General features: G+C 44.5%; 1 protein-coding gene across 2 annotated transcripts in view; it reads right to left on the reverse strand.

The window, feature by feature from the left end:
* Positions 1 to 18061, reverse strand: part of LOC135260654 (contactin-associated protein-like 2) — a 245155-nt gene that overhangs the window by 13492 nt on the left and 213602 nt on the right. For both annotated transcript variants that reach the window (XM_064346074.1, XM_064346073.1), the window contains exons 17-21: positions 12688 to 12906; positions 7084 to 7320; positions 6097 to 6336; positions 4011 to 4144; positions 2379 to 2472 (exon numbers count right to left, since the gene is read on the reverse strand). In XM_064346074.1, the coding sequence (XP_064202144.1) occupies positions 2379 to 2472; positions 4011 to 4144; positions 6097 to 6336; positions 7084 to 7320; positions 12688 to 12906 (924 nt within the window). The remainder of the gene's footprint in view (positions 1 to 2378; positions 2473 to 4010; positions 4145 to 6096; positions 6337 to 7083; positions 7321 to 12687; positions 12907 to 18061) is intronic.

Consider the following 18061-nt stretch of genomic DNA (forward strand, 5'->3'; position numbering starts at 1 on the left):
GGAGGCGCACATTTGAGCACGTCTCTCGCAGTCGCGCGGCCAGTAATCATCGCCGAAGAGTATTTATCGATCGCGCGGCGACGGCGCCGTCTTCCAGGTCCTCCCCTCCTGCTGCAGTGTGTCTGTGATCTCTGCCCTCATTCCCTGGCCTTGGACGCATCAGAGAAGCTGTTAATGAGCCCTTTAAATATTGAAGGCGTGATGTCACAAATGCGTGATCGGAATGTTCTTAACTGAACATTCCGACGCTGATGTCACAATCGCTGCTGGTGATTGACAGCAGTCTCTACCCATCAGGGAGCTGTGTTTGTCTACTGCCAACACAGTAGTTATGAAGTTTTGAGCTTGCTAGACTGCACAGCTGCCTTTCCACATAAGTCAGAAGTTCACCACGGATATATTAAGTTAATCTATAGACCACAATGGTTTTCCACAGAGATGGACTCATTCTATCCTCCTGAATCACTCAAGGCTTAGCTTACTGTACTGTGAGTTCCTCAACCAATCACATTCCTCCACAGTATCCTCTATGTCTTTCAGGAAGAACACGCAAACAGAGACAAAGTCTTATTGTTTATAGGCTGGTGTGTAAGTTCTCTGGTTCTTGCTCTATATGTAAATGGGAAAGTGAGGAACAGTAGGTCTGCAGAGAACTTAACACAATACAAACAAGTCCATTGTGCTTTGGTTTGCAGTAACAATTCCACTGTGGTATACTGCAGTAAAGCTTCAAAATCCAAGAGACAATACGTTACCTCTCTCTCTCTCTCTCTCTATCTCTTTCTCTCTCACTCTCCTTTCCCTCTTCCTCTCATTCTCTCCCTCCTTTATCTTTTTTCTTTCTCTCTCCATTCGTTCTCTCTCTTCTCTCTTGCTCTCTCCATCTCTGTCACACACACACACACACACACACTGCACCACTAGGAAACCCTGAGACCCATATTTCCATTAGTGACTGGAAACGGTTGTTTTCCAACCCAGAAATGATCTCCAGCGGAATCACACACTTACATCCATAAGCAGCTAAATCAATAATATCCAGGGCTTTTATTAGCAAATGCTTCTCAAAATGGCATTAGGCGCAGAAAAGGATAGCCTTGTTGAAATAAAGGAAAATCCTGTACAAGAAAACAGGCCAAATGCTACATAACGCTACAGTAAGCTAGCATGCTTTATATAATGTTTCTGTTAGGAGAGGCACACATTTGCCATATGTGAAAACACTAGGAAACGAGTCTCATGAACATAATTATATAACAACTATAAAATTAAATGAATATCTAAAACAACCTGACTGTGACAGTGTCATTGTGATAACAGCTGTAACAATGGCATTGTTCCAGTGTCATTCTCTCTTGTTTTGAAAGATCGAAGCCATGACTAGGGAACACTATGAGAACAATATTACTTTGGCTCCCCCTAGTGACGGCATTACAATATGACATATATTCCCACTGATTACTTGTATGCCAGCTGTGCACTGTAAGTGAAGCATTACCATTATCCTGCATTATAATGCACCAGACCTAACCATGCACTATAAAACAGGAAGAAGAACAGAATGTTAGAAATATCCATTTCGGTTTTATGTCTATGACAAAGCAATCGTATTCAGCAAGTGATGATCAAAAGCTTGAGTACATCAGTCACAAATTCACACAGCACTGCATACATAACAGGCACAAAGATGACTGCTTAGCCTTTGAGGGCAAGAAATAAAACTATTTCTTTGTGTTGAGCACCTATCTTTCACACTAATGGGATCTGTCTTCCCAAAATCTGGCAGGTGCTGATAAACTCTACAGAGCCTATGGGCTTGAGGAATTCTCAGCCTGACATCTTACCCCACAGCAATAGATACGGCTCAATTTATTAAATCATAACAGATTATATATCTCCTCTCCAATCCACTTAAGCTTTGGAAACCTTATCGGTATCAATCAACCGACAGCATCGACGGGCATACCTGTGGTGTCACGGCTGCAATTGGTGGGATTCAGTGACTCACACAGTACGCAAATCACACAGTAAGAGTCATATCTCCCCCATGATTAACACCAAGGGGAGAAAGGTGTCACAAACACGGCTTTCAGTATTGTTTATTGACTTATTCTGTATTGTTATCCAGTAACATGGAAATGCCCGGTTCAACAGCCGTTTGTCCAACAGGGAAAGCGGCATATTGAATGAAAGGTCTGGAGGAAAAGCTTCGTCATGAGAAAAGGAGTTGCACCAGGGATTTGTACCTCCATGTCATTTTAATGATTAACAAGAATTCCCCCCTCCCCACCCCCCCCTAAAAAAATTAATAAATCTTGAATAGTATATAAGCAGGGCACACCGATGACACCGCTGGATTCTGTTTTGCCGGAACTCACCATAGACTTTTCCCAGGAAGAGGGCCTTGATGAGGTTGAAAGTGGTGTCAGATGCGTCGGGAAGTGTGTAGCTGACGGGAGGATAGTGGTCCAGCTGAGACAGACAGACAAATGGAGACACAGGTCAAAGGTCAAAATATTGCCCCACCTATAAAACGAATGGCATGCCATTTACGTGCATTTCCCTCAGGAAAAGGCAGTCATTTCTACGGACTCAACATTTCTAAATAGATCAAGTTCCTTTAGTTGTTTTATCGAAAGGAAAAAAAGGGAATTGTGTACACTGCATAATATAAATCTAAGCAAAGTTGTCATTTCAATATCTTTTGAACTTGTTGAAATGTGTCTATTTTTTCCAACTGTTTAGCACAGATGAAAGGAATTTGAAAACAATAGCTGTACAATTTAAACCAGCCTGAGGAGCGTAATTTTGTGGACGTTAAGTAATGGTGTTCATTGCCTCCAGAAGGTATCAGTGTTACTGCACCTTGCAGAAGATGAACATTCCATTAAGAATGTTAAAGGTAACTTGGGCTGCTGGGCTTTTGACCAATAACAAAGACGACCATTTAATACAGCATTCATGTATTAAGTCTTATCCTGTATCGAGTCTCATTCTGTTTATTGAAGGGTCATTACCTTTATATTTTACTGGAGGTAACATCACAAGAATGATGGTAGCAATTAGAATGGGATAGGCGCATCAGTATGTAAATTAAATAAACATTTTCCAGAGTTTACTTTGTTTAATAGAAATGCTAGCGGCAGTTTGCATTCAGACCGCTGTGACTTTGGCCAGATGGGACCGTGGGACAGAACGGGTCGTGCTAATTTTCGGGGGACACTCATTAGGCGGTTGTTGTTGTTGTTGCCGTTTTAAAAAAAAATCAGATACCGCATCGCCACGGCAACTCTCAGCCAGCCAGTATTCATATCCGAGAATAAGTCCCGCGGAATTACCTCCAGCGCTCGAGGACGCGTCTCCCCGCCTCGCCCGCTTAGCGCCGTGAATACAAATCGCCCGCCTCAGCCCGAGCGAGGATCGAGAAATAATCACTCCTAGTTCCTTCCCCATTACGGGCCCGATTCGTCCGTTAGATCGGGCGATAACGCGATATTTTTATTTCAATGGCTCCCTGATGAATCAAAAAAAAAAAAAAAACCCCACCGGAAGTCCCCCTTCCCCTCTACTGGCCTTTAAATTAAATGGGGTAATTTCGTCACACTCGCAGTTTCGCATGGTTTCAACCTCCCTGATTTTTTTTTTCATCACGTTGATACCAGTGATGAGGATGAGGGAGAGAAATTAGATTTTGATTCGCTTACAGACTTAGTCTCACTTTCTGGATTCAACCTGCAACCAATGAGATTGCAGGGGGCGGCGTCATTTTTGACTCACCCTCTGCAACAGGGTCTGCCACTTACACTCACACACACACATACACACTCTCGCACACACACACACACACACACACTCACTCACACACACACACAAATCTCACACTCACTCACACACTTACACACACAAACACACACTCACAACACACTCTCTCTCTCACACACAAACACTCACTCACACACACACACACACTCACTCACTCACACACACACACACACACCCCAGCGGCTCACCTGCAGCTGGATGCTGCGCTCGTGGCGGGAGATGTTGACGCTGTGGGGCTGGCCGTTGGTCATGTTGCGCTGGTCCACGTTGATGGTGAACGGCTCTTTCAGCCCCCCCAGGCTGTAACGCACCTGCAGGGTTCCTGTCAGGGAGAGAGACACAAAGACAAAATCCGGTCACACACACAGGCTCGCTCACACACACACACACACACACACACACGCACGCACTCATCAAGCACACACACACACACTCACACACACACGCACACGCACGCACACACACGCACGCCCATGCACTCATGCACGCAACTCATCAAGCACACACACACACACTCACCCATGCACACACACATGCACTCACACATGCACACACACATGCACACACACGCCCATGCATACTCACCAAGCACACACACACTCACCCATGCACACACACACGCACGCCCAAGCACACGCATGCAAACACACACACACAGATGCAATGATACAGTGTATACAAGTACATAAATCACCTGCTGTTACAATTGAGTCAATTTAAATCAAATTGGTACCTGCTGGGTGCAGAATGATGGGTGAAATTGCTGCAATTTCCTCGGCATTTCATGCGATACAAATATATCTCTAGAATACTATTTTTGAGTTAAACAGGGAAACAGCAAGTGCGTTAAGTGTGTTATACTGTATACGACTTTATGAAGCACGACACAGTCGGTACGGTGTAAATTAATATTGTACAGCAGTGTGTCAACTCCAACCATCAGGAACACACACACCAAAATATAATTACCCATTACCCTCTCCGAATTCATCTATTGGAAATATATAAATAAAAACAAACTATGCTTGTTCAGGGTAATGAACATTATCTTCCACTTCCACTGGTGGAACTATATTAGCTTCACTGACTTATGCAAAAACACCAACAAATCCTTTGCTTTGCAGGAAATTAGACTGACTGTGACAAGCAAAAGTGCCTGTGCATTTATTTCACTGCTTTCTTTCTAATGAAAACATCGTTCTCACGAAAAAAAGATAAAAAGATAAAAGGAAAACATTTAAAAACCGCCCCCTCTCCTCCCCTGCCCCTGCCCCCCCCCCCCCGTCCACCCCCACCCCGTTGAGCATAATGTCATTTCTGAGTCTGAATGTGAAAGTTTGTGTAAAATCCGTCAAACGAAAAAGTAATTTAAAGAACAAAAGTTATTTCTCCTGCATAATTCATGGAACGGGAGGAATAATCAAACCTTTTTGAACAGTTATTTTTTTGTGGCATTGGATGTTTCAAGGAAGTGAAATTCAAATTGTTTCATTGTGTAAACAGCACAGTATATCAAATCAATAATTCAGGGTCATTTTGGATTTAACATGAGATGAGGGGCATGTTTGCAAGCTGTAAATCCAGCACTGCCAATTATGGCAATGGTGTAACTACAAGAAAGAGCGTCAGTGGTTGCCTTGACCACTGAACTGCTGTCCATCAGTAGTTCACTGTTTGAACCAGCACAGCATTTGCAAACATGGCGACGCCCGTGTGGACCTGACAGTCTCTCAACCACATCAGAAAAAGAAACACTTGCTTTCAGATTTTACACCTTTCACTTATTACACAAAGAAAGGTTTTTCTTCATCCCTGTTGAATGGGACGAGGGTTGCAAACAACAGTTCGCCTTTGAAACAGACGTAAAGAAAAAGAAGAGAAAGGGTTTTTGTCATTATTGTCAAAGCACAGGGAACCGTTTGACTATTCCGAAATTAAAAAATGAATTACAACAGAGCCTGGGCTGGGGTTGCAAAGGGTCGGAAAAGTTCCGGAAAATTCCCAGAAAGTTTCCAGAAACTTTCCACGGGAAGTTAAGCTAGGAAATCTTGGCCAATTTATAATGGGGGGGTCCCCTGGCTGGCTGCCTGTCAGCCTGGGTGGGGGTGGGGGGGGTCCAGGAGAGGTTGACAGCCCCCTGCGCTAGATCGAGAGCCCAAACATGACCGAGCCTCTTCCGGAACCAGCGTGACCCCTGCGCACGCCCCCTCCCGCGCATCGCCACGGCGACCGCCGCAACCCCCGTAACCGTGGCGACCGGCTGGCGCTCCTCACCGTCCTGCCGCAGCACCACCGCCAGGTAGTCCTGCGTGCGCGAGCTGACGTAGAGCAGGATGCCGGGCCCGCTGGACGTGCTGAAGCTGAGCGACACCTCCTCCCGGGTCAGGTTGGTCTCCAGGGGCGGAGCCAGCGACAGCCCCTTCGCCTCCTTCACCGCCGCCGCCGCCGCCGCCGTGGCCTCCGGCAGGAAGCTGTACTTCAGGAAGGTGCCGGCCTCGAAGAACCCGCCCACGTCTGCAAAACGCAAAGGCAGGAAGTGATGCGTTTGACCAACAGACTGATGCATTTCCTATTGTAACTGGCCCATACTGGTACAGTCATGTACACACAAATGCACACACATACACACATACACTCACACCCACATGCGCCCACACACACATGCGCCACACACACACACACACACACACACACACCCACAAACAGTACTAACACACACAACGCTCCTCACATTCTGATGTGCATTTAAAAAGTGCAAAACAAACCCGTCAGAGACATCTGTTCAGTGTGAACGGGTAGGAAGGCTGTGTCGTTCAGCGGGGTGCACAGGTAAGACAGCGTGACAGAGGACAGACTGTGCTGACAGGCCTAGAGGCACCCCTCAGCCAGCAACCCCCACCCCCCCCCCGCCCCCCAGCATCTCTGAAAAACGAGGATAACATTTCACACGTTCTTTTAACGTCAGAGAAAACGTCTGCTCCCCGCCACGGCAACCGTGTTCCAGGATGGGAGGCCTTTTAACGTCGCTGTCACAGTGAACAGAGCGCCAGGGGGGGGAATGGGACACATAAAACATTGTTCCTCGCTGTCGGACCAGCGTCTTACCGAGTGAGCGCTCGCTAAAGGATAAGAGGCCACAAGCAGCGGGGGGGGGGAGAGGGGGCGGGGTTATGGGTGGAGGTCGCGGTATCGATCTGAACGCCACGGGCCCCCCCCCCGGCGGCGGCGATGGCGACGGCGGCGACGACGACGGCTCCTCACCCTTGGTGCAGAAGGGCCCGTCGTACGCCGTGGAGACGCAGTCGCAGGAGTAGCCGTTGTACTTCTCCACGCACTTGCCGCCGTTGCGGCAGTACATCCCGTAGCTGGTGCAGTGCCCCGAGCAGCCCGGCTTCACCCCCGGGGTGACCTTCGCCCTCTCCTCCAGGTCAAGGGTCACGCCGTTCATCCGCAGGGCGCGGATGCACCCCAGGAACCCCCTCTGGCCCCCGGCCGCGCCTGTGAAGAAAACAGAGGTTGTGCTGAATATATACACAATTTATATGCACAAGCCACCGTTCTAGTTCTCGTGAGGTTTAAGTGTCAACTCTCAGAAATGGTTTTGAGTGCTCACATCTGCCGCCTGGTGGTGGTTTTGCGAATAACAAGTAGTTCCTGCGGAAATACAAAAAAAAAAAATGCTAATTTGCCTCTGCCGGGAAGATCTCTCTCACGGCAGCAGTACCAACTGAAACCCTAAACCACTGTAAGCAGCGCCGTGGAAAAGTACAAGCCCACCTTCCTGATTTACTGTACTGTTACATATCTGTCACACTGAATGGCTGCGTATCTTTAGACAAAATGTAATATTAGGCAAATGGATACTGTGTAAACACAATGATTAAATGATCATTTGATTTATTTAATGCAAAAAATAAATGAAATAATTACTTTTTTCCTAAAGATGAAACCATTCAGTGTGACAATTATGCAATAATAGAGGAAAATCAGGAAAGGTGCAAATACTTTTTCACGGCACTGCAATGTAGCAGAAAATACTTCGGTTCCAGTTTAAAATAACAATCAGATGTCTGCATATGACTTGTCAAAGACGGCGGTTTATTCACAATCTATCCATTTTGCCAGAGAAAAACGAACCAAGGTTCTGATATCGGGCAGAAGCGAAACATTCAGAGCACTGAACACAGACATTGTGTTGCGCTAAAAAAATAAATAAATAAAAAACCACAAGTACCTGCCTGAATGCAATGCAAGGACAGAGCGGCTCGTGAACAGCAGTCCAGTGAAAACTCATTAAACGTCAGCACGCTCAGAGACTCTATTAACCTGCTCCTCTGGGAACGGGCTCTTTGATTAGAGCTACACGGTCCCGCGTGTTAGGTCAGGTTGCCTTTGACCTAAATGGCCGTTAAAGGCAGTTCTGATTGGTCCAAGCCGTCTTGCGGGACGAACGCGGTCAAACCGTCACCAACCGAATCCGATTAGAATGTTTGCGTGTAGCGATAATGCCGCATTTGTCAACCCAGCAAACAAACTGTCAAAGCCCGGCTGTTAATTCTCACCCACACTCCGCGGCAGTCTTTAATTAAACTTGACGACGCAGCTGTTGAAACTCCTCTTCGCTCCTCGTTATTGGTCAAGTGTTCAAGCGTTCAAAGACGCGAAAAAAAAGGAAACTTTCAAAACATTCATTTGTGCCCGCTTATTATGACAGCGTGCCAAGATGTGTAAGCTTGCTGTTCGTTTTCATGTTTGCTACTTATGGAGTTCCATTTTTTGTCCCCTAATGATTCAAAGTGCTTTTATTAAATTCTCCCTTTAAGCAAGGAATAGGCCTACACGTAGCCTATCTACAGTTAACGGAATACCCAAATTCAAATATATTCAAATGGGTGTTAATATAAATTCAGATTAATTTGCCCAAGGGCAAACCTGTTGGGACCAGTCGGTGTTCTCTCCTGTCACACAGATGCCCAGATTTACATTCACAGATTTTTTCTAAAAGTCCGACAATGTCCAAACATAGTAGGTCACAGTGACCTTGACCTTTGACCACCAAAATCAAAACAGCTCATCCTTGAGTCCAAGTGGACCTTTGTGCCAAATTTGAAATTCCCTCAAGGCGTTCCTGAGATACCGCGTTCACGAGAGAATGGGATGGACGTGAAGTCACAGTGACCTTTACCTTTCACCACCAAAATCTAATCAGTTTATCCTTGAGTCCAAGTGGACATTTGTGCCAAATTTGAAGAAATTCCCTCCAGGCGTTCCTGAGATGTGTTCACGAGAATCGGGACGGACGGACGAACGGATGGACGGACAGACGAACAACCCGAAAACATAATGCGTCCGGTCGCTGCTGTGCCGTCGCGGAGGCATAAAAACAGTTGCATAAACTGTTATCATATGGAAATATGTGTAATAAAGGTGTCTACTAAGCAAAATACAAAGCAATATAACCCCAACTGCTAGATGATGAGAGTCGTGATGGAGAAAACGAGCCAACCGTGCCGAAACGACGCCGGGATTCCCCGCGGGAGCGACGCGTACAAGGCAGGAGCCAGAACGGAGAACACACTATAACAAGCGGGCGAACCAGGAGGAGAGCAACGGCAGACGAAACCGAATGAAAAATTAAGAAGTTTCACTTCCAGAATAATGAGGCAGAGCAACGGCGGACAGATTAAGTGAGAGAGAGAGCAGTCTTCAATTTCATTTCGCGCTGCCGCAGTGTTTTAAGCGTGCTATGTAAACGCTGCGAGCGCGAACAACGACAAATTACACTTGCGAGAAAGAAAGCCAGAAGAAAAAAAACCATTGTACAAATGAAGCGTTAACAAAATTCAGGGAAACACATTTCCTCATGCGAAAAATACTACAATAACAACAAGACAACATTGATCAATTAAGAATACAAACCTGAAAATGTAACGAGCGCGAGGAAATAAATGAGGCGACGGTGGAAATAAAATAAACTGGAAATGAAAAAATCGCAAACAGACATTTTAATGCCAGCAGGGAGGTTAAGGGGCACCTTGGGGTTGAGTGTGGAAACACTGAACCAAAGTTTAGCTCACAATTATCACCGAATGCGGACATCTAATTGGAGATAAAAGTTAGTTTACTGGGAAATTAAAACAACAATCCGGCGATAAACCCCGGGATTGAACCAAGTGGGCAGTGACAATGCTCGCGCCCCGTGAACTGTCCGTACAAAGAGAAGCGCTGTAGCCATTAGTTCAGCAGTTTAGAAGACTTGATCTGAAACCAGATAAAGGAAACAGTTTCATGGAGCCCTTTATTAGAAGCATTGTCGCATTTGGCTCACACTTCTAGTGTAAGCGTTTTTGATGAAAAACAAAAAAAAAAAAAAAAAAACAAGGAATCAAGCTTTCAATCACAGCAAAAAATAATTTAACACCCTTTCTGAGTCATAAACCTTTGTCGACAAGCGTCGTGTAAATATGGAAAACCTTAACAGATGAAAAATAAAGAGAAGGTTGGAAAGCCTTTCTAAAGGTTCAACGTTTTCCAAAGGCAAAAACACAATGAAATTATTATTTGCCTGTGGCGTGACCTTTGACCTCACCTGGACTGCTTTGTCTGCTGTTCATATACCGTGCCAGTGCCACGGTCCAAGGGGATTATTTTAAGAATGCGGGGAGTAGACAGACGATCGCATCCTTCCAAAGGTTGTAAGGATGTATTCTGAATTATGGTCGAATGAGTACAGTCGTACAGGTAAAATTTGTTTAGCAAAACTACTTTTTGTTTAATTTTGTAACATGCAATGCCTACTATAGTGCTGTATATTCCACTATATCAGACATTTATATAGAATGTTTCAATATGGATTTTTATTCCATAAGTTCCACTGTTGAACTGGTAATGTGTAGCTGCTTTCCATAAGAATAGCCTGAATCGCACTGTTATTGTGTGTTATTTTAACACCATTGTTTTGAACCTCTCCCTGCCACATTATTTCACAATATTTACCAACATTATCCACTTTGCCTTGAGAGAAAACCTCATTATATCAGTTTAAGTCAAGCCAAAGTGGTATTTCAAGAGATTCCCCTTGGGTATTATGCTGGCATTAAGGTCTTAAAGAATATTAGTTTTTGGCATTTCCAGCAAAGCAAGAAATCATGCCTGCATATTTTCTATAAGCTTGAAAGAACAAGTCTCAATGAACATGCATCAAAAATGAAGACTGCTGCATAAATTTCTCCATTAATATACATAAATATACATAATTCCCTTTCTGTGAGGTACTGTCAACATAACAAATGTTTATTCGTCATGGTTACGGTATCCCATTAGCTGTTTTTGTACAGTACCCATAAAATTGCAATTATGTAATGGCTACAGAAGGACAATAATGAAAATTAATTTCAGCCATCATTTATGTAAAAGCCAGATGGATTAAGAAACGAATAAGCATTCTTTTACTCTAAACCACCTGCTCATTCATTGCTATACATTGTCTCTGCTGTGGGGGAAAAAAACAGTAATGCGTATTGTGGGGGAAAAAAAGAAGTTATTTTCCCTTATTAATAACGTAATCTCCACAGTTAAAAATAAATGACGACTGTAAGCGAGAGCGCGCGCTTTGCATAAACGGAGCTATTTGGATGTAATTACCGCAAACCGCTTTATTACCATACATTACGGCGTTCCGCTCGGATAAACTCGCATCCCGTGTAGGACATGATTCATCATTCAAAGGGAGACTTCAAAGACTCCACTAAGTTACTATAATTACGCCACAATGCGCGCTGTCTGTCTATTTACAGACATAAACACCCTCACGAAACTGGCATGCCCTTGATTTGTGTAATTCATTTTTGATTGTGTACCCTGCATACATTCCCTCTCTATCTCTTTCTCTCCCTCTTTCACTCTCTCTACACCTCTCTCCCTGGTTCTCTCTCTCCTCTCTCTTCCTGGATTTGTGTAATTCATTCCTGTTTGACGTCAAAGTATACATTCTCTCTCTCTCTCTCTTTCTTTTGCTCTCCCTCTCTCGGCATTTCAAATTCAAATTCACACTTTATTGGCATGAAATACATATGTAAACACTGCAAAACGTACATACAGAAATTACACTAGACATGAATGCAAATTAATCATAATAATAACTGCAGTAACAAGCACTACATCAGAGCAGTAATAATAACAATCAATAATAATGATAATTATTATTATTAATAAATTAATGTATTTTTTGTGGTCAACCACTGTCCATCAGTTTATGACAGGCAAAGCTGTATTTTACTGCTAGTGTTGTAATGTGCTCTAACTTCTGAATATTTTCTACAATTCCTCTCTGGGAGGATTCACATCTGTTCGGGAGAATTTATGGATTTATGGCATACTACCCATCATTGCCTCTGCAATCATAACTAGGCTAGATTTTCTGGTTTTATGATCAGCTCATCTGTCTCCCGCTCTCTCTCTCACTCACTCTGTCTCTGTCTGTCTATCCCTCTCTCTGTCTCTCTCTCTTTTATTCTCTCTCTCCCCCCTGCTGCCATGTTAACAGCAGCAATCAAATTTATTGATTTATTGGCATGACGTATGCAGATACATATTGCCAAAGCATGAGTACAACAAACATAGAATAAACATATCAACCAAATACAAATTTCTACGTGTGTATGTGTGTTTGGGTGTGTGTGTATATGTGTGTGTGTGGGTGTGTGTGTGTATGTGTGTGTGGCACTTGTATATGCAAGCTTGTGCGATATATCATGTCATGTGTAAATAAGCTGAAACAGCGACTGTAACATCGCACAGTAGTGAAGGACAGAACGAAGCCGTCCCACGGTGTGTTTGTGGGACGTCCCGCACGCGCGCTCTTACCCACGTAGAGCTGGCTGTAGAGCTCCAGGCGGGTGTGGCCCTGGGGGGGCGCGGGCCGCACCTCCCTGTGCTGCTGGTCCAGGACCAGGATGGCCTCCTTCACGTTGCGCTCGGCGCTGACCCGGTGCCACTGGTCGTCACTCAGCTCCGAGGGAGAGCGCACGCTCAGCTCCACCGGCCCGTTCCCCACGTCGAAGGAGAAGGACACCACCGAGGGGGCTTCAGGGGGAGACACACGCACAACACATGTACGCACGCACACCACATACACACACGCACACACCATATACACACACCACATACACACGTACATTACACACACACACACGCACGCACACACATACACATACACATGCACATGCACATGCACATGCACATGCACATGCACGCGCACGCACGCACACATACACATACACACACACACACACACACACACACACCACATACACCACACACACGCACACACACACACACATACTACACACCACACACACATACACGCGTACACCACACCACACACAACACACACACACACACACCACACACACACACACACACACACACATACACACACACACACACACCACACACAGACACACACACACACATACACACACACACACAACACACACACACACACCACACACACACACATACACACACACACACATAACACACACACACACACACCACATACACACGTACACACACACGCACGCACGCACGCACGCACACATACACACACACCACATACACACACACACACCACATACACACACACACACACCACATACACACATACACACAAACACACACACACACACACACACATACACACACACACACACACACACACACACACACACACACACACACACATCACACACATACACACGCATCACACACATCAATACACCACATACACACACATACACACGTACATTACATACACACACACACACACACACCACACACACACACACACACACACAAATAGACTGTTAAACAGAGCTGGCTGCTGGCACAAACACTCTATTCAGTCATTTAGGGCCACACAACCATCCCTGCGCAACACAATTACATTTTTTTGTTGTTGAGTACTTTGTGGCCACGACAACATTCTTGTTCAGGGCCACTAAAACCCCAGGGCCAGCACTGCTGTTAAATATGAAAATGTTTCACCCAGTGAATGTACGCTGGGCAAACCACAAACATTATGATCCCACAATCTTTTTAATAAACATTCTTTACATCCCGACCCGCCTCGGTCATTAGCATTCTTTGGGGGAACACGTGTCTTTCCGTCCCCCTTTTGAGCAGCTAGAAAAAAGGCAAAAACGAATAATATGCCATCGTATACGAACAAATGCTCCCAAATGACAGGTAACAGAATCACCAGCTGACTGTAATTTTAGTTTACAGTTTGGGTGAGATCCAGATTCGTGACACAAAAAACCACCGAGCAAAGCAGCAGACGTGTTTATTAAATCTCAGTGCTCAACTCTGGGGGTTAATCTGGTCTCCTCCTCAGCACGCTTGAGATCTGTTTCAGAGGCCGATCACAGCCCCCTGAATGTTAAACCCAAAGATACCCCCCCCCCACCTCCCCCACCTGCAAATTTAGTCATGCAAATTCTCGCTGAGCTCGGCGTCTGAGCAGTCAGGCTCTGGCAAATTGGTTTTTCACCTCAGCCTGTGAAAACCGCGCGACGCGGGTTTTTTTCTTTCTGCCGGGCGTTTCGAGCGACGGAGACGGCTCGCCGCTCGAAGGGGCGGCGGTGCGAGATGTCGCACGCTGTCAGCTGTCGCTTCCTGCCGCGGGGCGCTGTATGCCGTTAAAGCGGCAGACTTAGCGAGGTGTTTTTACCGGGAAGCGGAGGGAGGGAGGGAGGGAGGGAGGGGGAGAGCGTTTGCTACCTGCAGAGACACTGCAAAGGGCACAATAACACACAATTATATTTAACCCTTTGAAGAGGAGGTATTTTTGAATGTTTTTTTTTTCCTTCAAAAATTCCAGGTCAGTGTTCTAGAACTCCACTGCTTTCAGTCACCGGTAGCGACTGTGACATCATCATTAGAATGTTCAGCTTAAGAACATTCCAGTCACACATTTGCGATCTTACATTTTAATGACGAGATGCACTGGCTGTTCGGTGTCAGATAAAAGGGAATATTCTGATGAAAGGGAACGCACTTTTGTGCTCAGCTGTCTCGCAGATTGGGGCTTTCTCATTGGATGGTTACAGATATAGTTTGGAATAGTATATATTTTGCATAGAACTGGAAAGAATTAATGAGTTTCTGAGAACCAGCAGTGCATGTATTGAATGAGTATGAATGTAATGAGAAGTAATGCTATACATTTATGCTATACCTTTGATACATTAGTTTGACATGAACATTTCAAAGTTTAAAAAAAATTAGACATACTTTTTTCAAACATGATGAACTGTGCATTTCAGTTGAAACTGTGTTAGAAGGATCTGACACAAACACTAATTAACGAGAGTTTAACCTGCACACAAGCCTACTCTTAGCTGTCACTTTGCAGAGAGCGGCAGTAAAAGGCAGACACAGCAGTGTCCCACTTGTGAGGGGTGAAAAAGGCATACAGGGCCCCACACTATCGGAAACATGGGACACCTTCCTGCCATTTTTTTGAGTGCACTTAAAAGTGCCTTTGAAAAGTAGGGTTGTTTGAACATTTTTTTGAGTGTTCTAGAACTCCATTACTTTCCAATTTCCAGCAGCATTAATTGTGACATCAGCATTAGAACGTTCAGTTAAGAATCACATATTTGTGATCTCACACCCTTAAAGGGTTAAGCAAGGAAGAAGGCCGTCATTACTTAACGAGCGATCCTATCCTGCGCACATCCTGAGCATGGGCAGAGACACACCCAGTTTTTCACTGGTACCCCCAAAAATACCCCCCTCTCCCTTGCCCCCGGTCTACGATTGCAACCTGCCCCTCTTGCCCACCAGGTTTGTGACTGCACACCCACAGATTTCTCCAGTACACCCATGAATGGAACTCTGGGGGCACCGATGTGGAACAGTACTGTACTGTTCTTTCTCTGCCTGTCCTCCTGCAGAATTCCGGATGCTGGTAGAATCTACAGCAAGGTGTGAGAAGGCCGTGCTGTGACCCAGCACCCTATTTAAAAAACTGCCTCTTCCCCCTTCATTACCTGTATGTCAAGTAGAGTGTGATTCCAGCTCCACACTGATCAATGATCAGTCACACAGGACCAGCTAACGCTACCCAAATCCCAACCTAAACGCCGCGTAGGAAGAGAAAGGCCCTCGGAGATTGTCTTTGGACCCGCGCTCACACGAAGCTTCTGCCTAAACTAATAAGTGCTTTAATTAGCTTCGATCGTTCGATTTGTCACACCAGGCCGAAGCCAGACAGGCTGCCACTCTAATGGGATAAGTCAGGCCGATTGCCGCATCATTAGCCGGAGTTCAAACCTCAGGTTTAAAGCCCTGGACCACAGAACAACTATCTAAATCTGAGCAATAAGGATTAGCTGTTCCTGTCGTGATGCAGTTCCACGTGTCTAGGGGTATAAACCTGGAGCCTCGTATTAATAATCTTCTTGGAATTTCTCCTAAATTCCGACAGTGTTCCTAGGACCCACACGCACAAATACATATTCCTATGGACGGTACATTTATGAATCAGAAATAGTCCTGAAATTGTGCACATGTGAATAAGCATTAACAACTGCACCCACTGAACTGCACCCACTCAAATATCCTGATACGGTCGGATTTTCTGCTATATACTCCCTGCGAAACTTTATTTGTAACTTATATATGGCCATTTTAGAATTGCACATTTAAATTGCACATTGATTTCAAATTAGAAAACCATAAAGGTTGTCCTATTTTGCATAAAGGTTTGCACACTTCATAGTGCTAACAGCAAGTGCTGCAATCATAGGCAGAGGATTCATTTCAGCTTTCGGGGAGACACACTAGTGGACCACTAAGTCTAGCATCATCAAACATCAAACCTCACAAGCATACAAGCTAGTCTAGCAATGAATTCATATGAAAAGATTGTGGGTCACCCTGTCTAACCCAAACCTATGTGTATGGCTGCAACAGCAATGTTAATGACCCATAACATTGCATTTGAAGCTTATCACAAAAATAAAGCTGCCACGCGTGTGGCCTATTACCCTGTACATCTCCAAATGTGGCAAAATATTCCCACCACTGCATTGATCCTGCAACACAGCTGCATAACCACGAGCAAAAGTTCAGGAAAATCCTCTGAAGTTTGTGTTCTGATGCTTTCAAATAAGAGCTTCTTTTTTTTTTAAAAAAAAGAAGTTTTATAAATCTCAATTTGTGCATCGATTTTCCCATAAAAACCAAACCCATTGAATTCAGGATCAAATCTGTGCACACAAGCCTTTTTATAAGTGAGGCCCCCAGTGGTACACGTTCCAGCAAAGCACACAGAAATGGGCCTGCCCAGTTTTTCCGATCACCAGCGTCTGTCTGCAGAATATTAGTTTGTGTTATTTCAGCAAGGGAAACAATTCGGTAGACTTAATGTAGATTAGATCCCAATGCTGTTCCATCGCTGCGAGACTTCTCGGCAGAAATTCAGACCAGAGGTTGCTTGTCTCATCAAAAAAAAGTTTCTAATTTCAGATGATCGAGCTGGAGCATGACCTTCAGAGGTGTTCATCGGCAGTTTGGTGGTGTTTCTTGTACTTCCTGTCTGTTTCAAACTTTCAGCACGTAGGCACGGATTTAATCAATACTTGTCCTTAACTTTAACTCGCAATTCAATTCGAAAGTTTAGATTTTTTTTTTCCTTGAGAAACAGTTTTTCATCAAATTGACTCAACAAGCAACTAACAAGAAAAAAAAACACATCAATTTATTTGTGACATATTTCAATTAAATTCAGCCAGTCTTCTTCAGAGTGTATATTAATAAGGGAAGGAGAATAGAAAGTGTGGATATTTAAACAGATGGCTGATTTAATTTACATAATTATTAAGTATGATTCGCACTAAAAAAAAGAAACTTTTAAGTGATGTGACACTGAGGGAAGGTGCCACAAATCACCAGGTTCCAACCCTGTTACCTGTATAAGCATTTATCTCCTCGTTTGCAGAATGCATCTATATTAATGGTGACATCTTTTCAGTCTTACTCTGATACTTGCTTGTTTGCACAGGGACTCAAAATAGTCACAAACCGTAATTTGACTTTTTTTTTTTTCTCGCTAAAATAACAACACAGGAAGGGATAATTGATATGCAAGCCTGTAACAGGCTTATCAAATATTTGAAATGACAACTAAGGACACAGCAACTGACTCCCTCTCTGAATGGCTGGGTGCAGC

The sequence above is a fragment of the Anguilla rostrata genome, chromosome 8 (genome assembly GCF_018555375.3).
Source record: "Anguilla rostrata isolate EN2019 chromosome 8, ASM1855537v3, whole genome shotgun sequence".
Classification (NCBI taxonomy): Eukaryota; Metazoa; Chordata; class Actinopteri; order Anguilliformes; family Anguillidae; genus Anguilla; species Anguilla rostrata.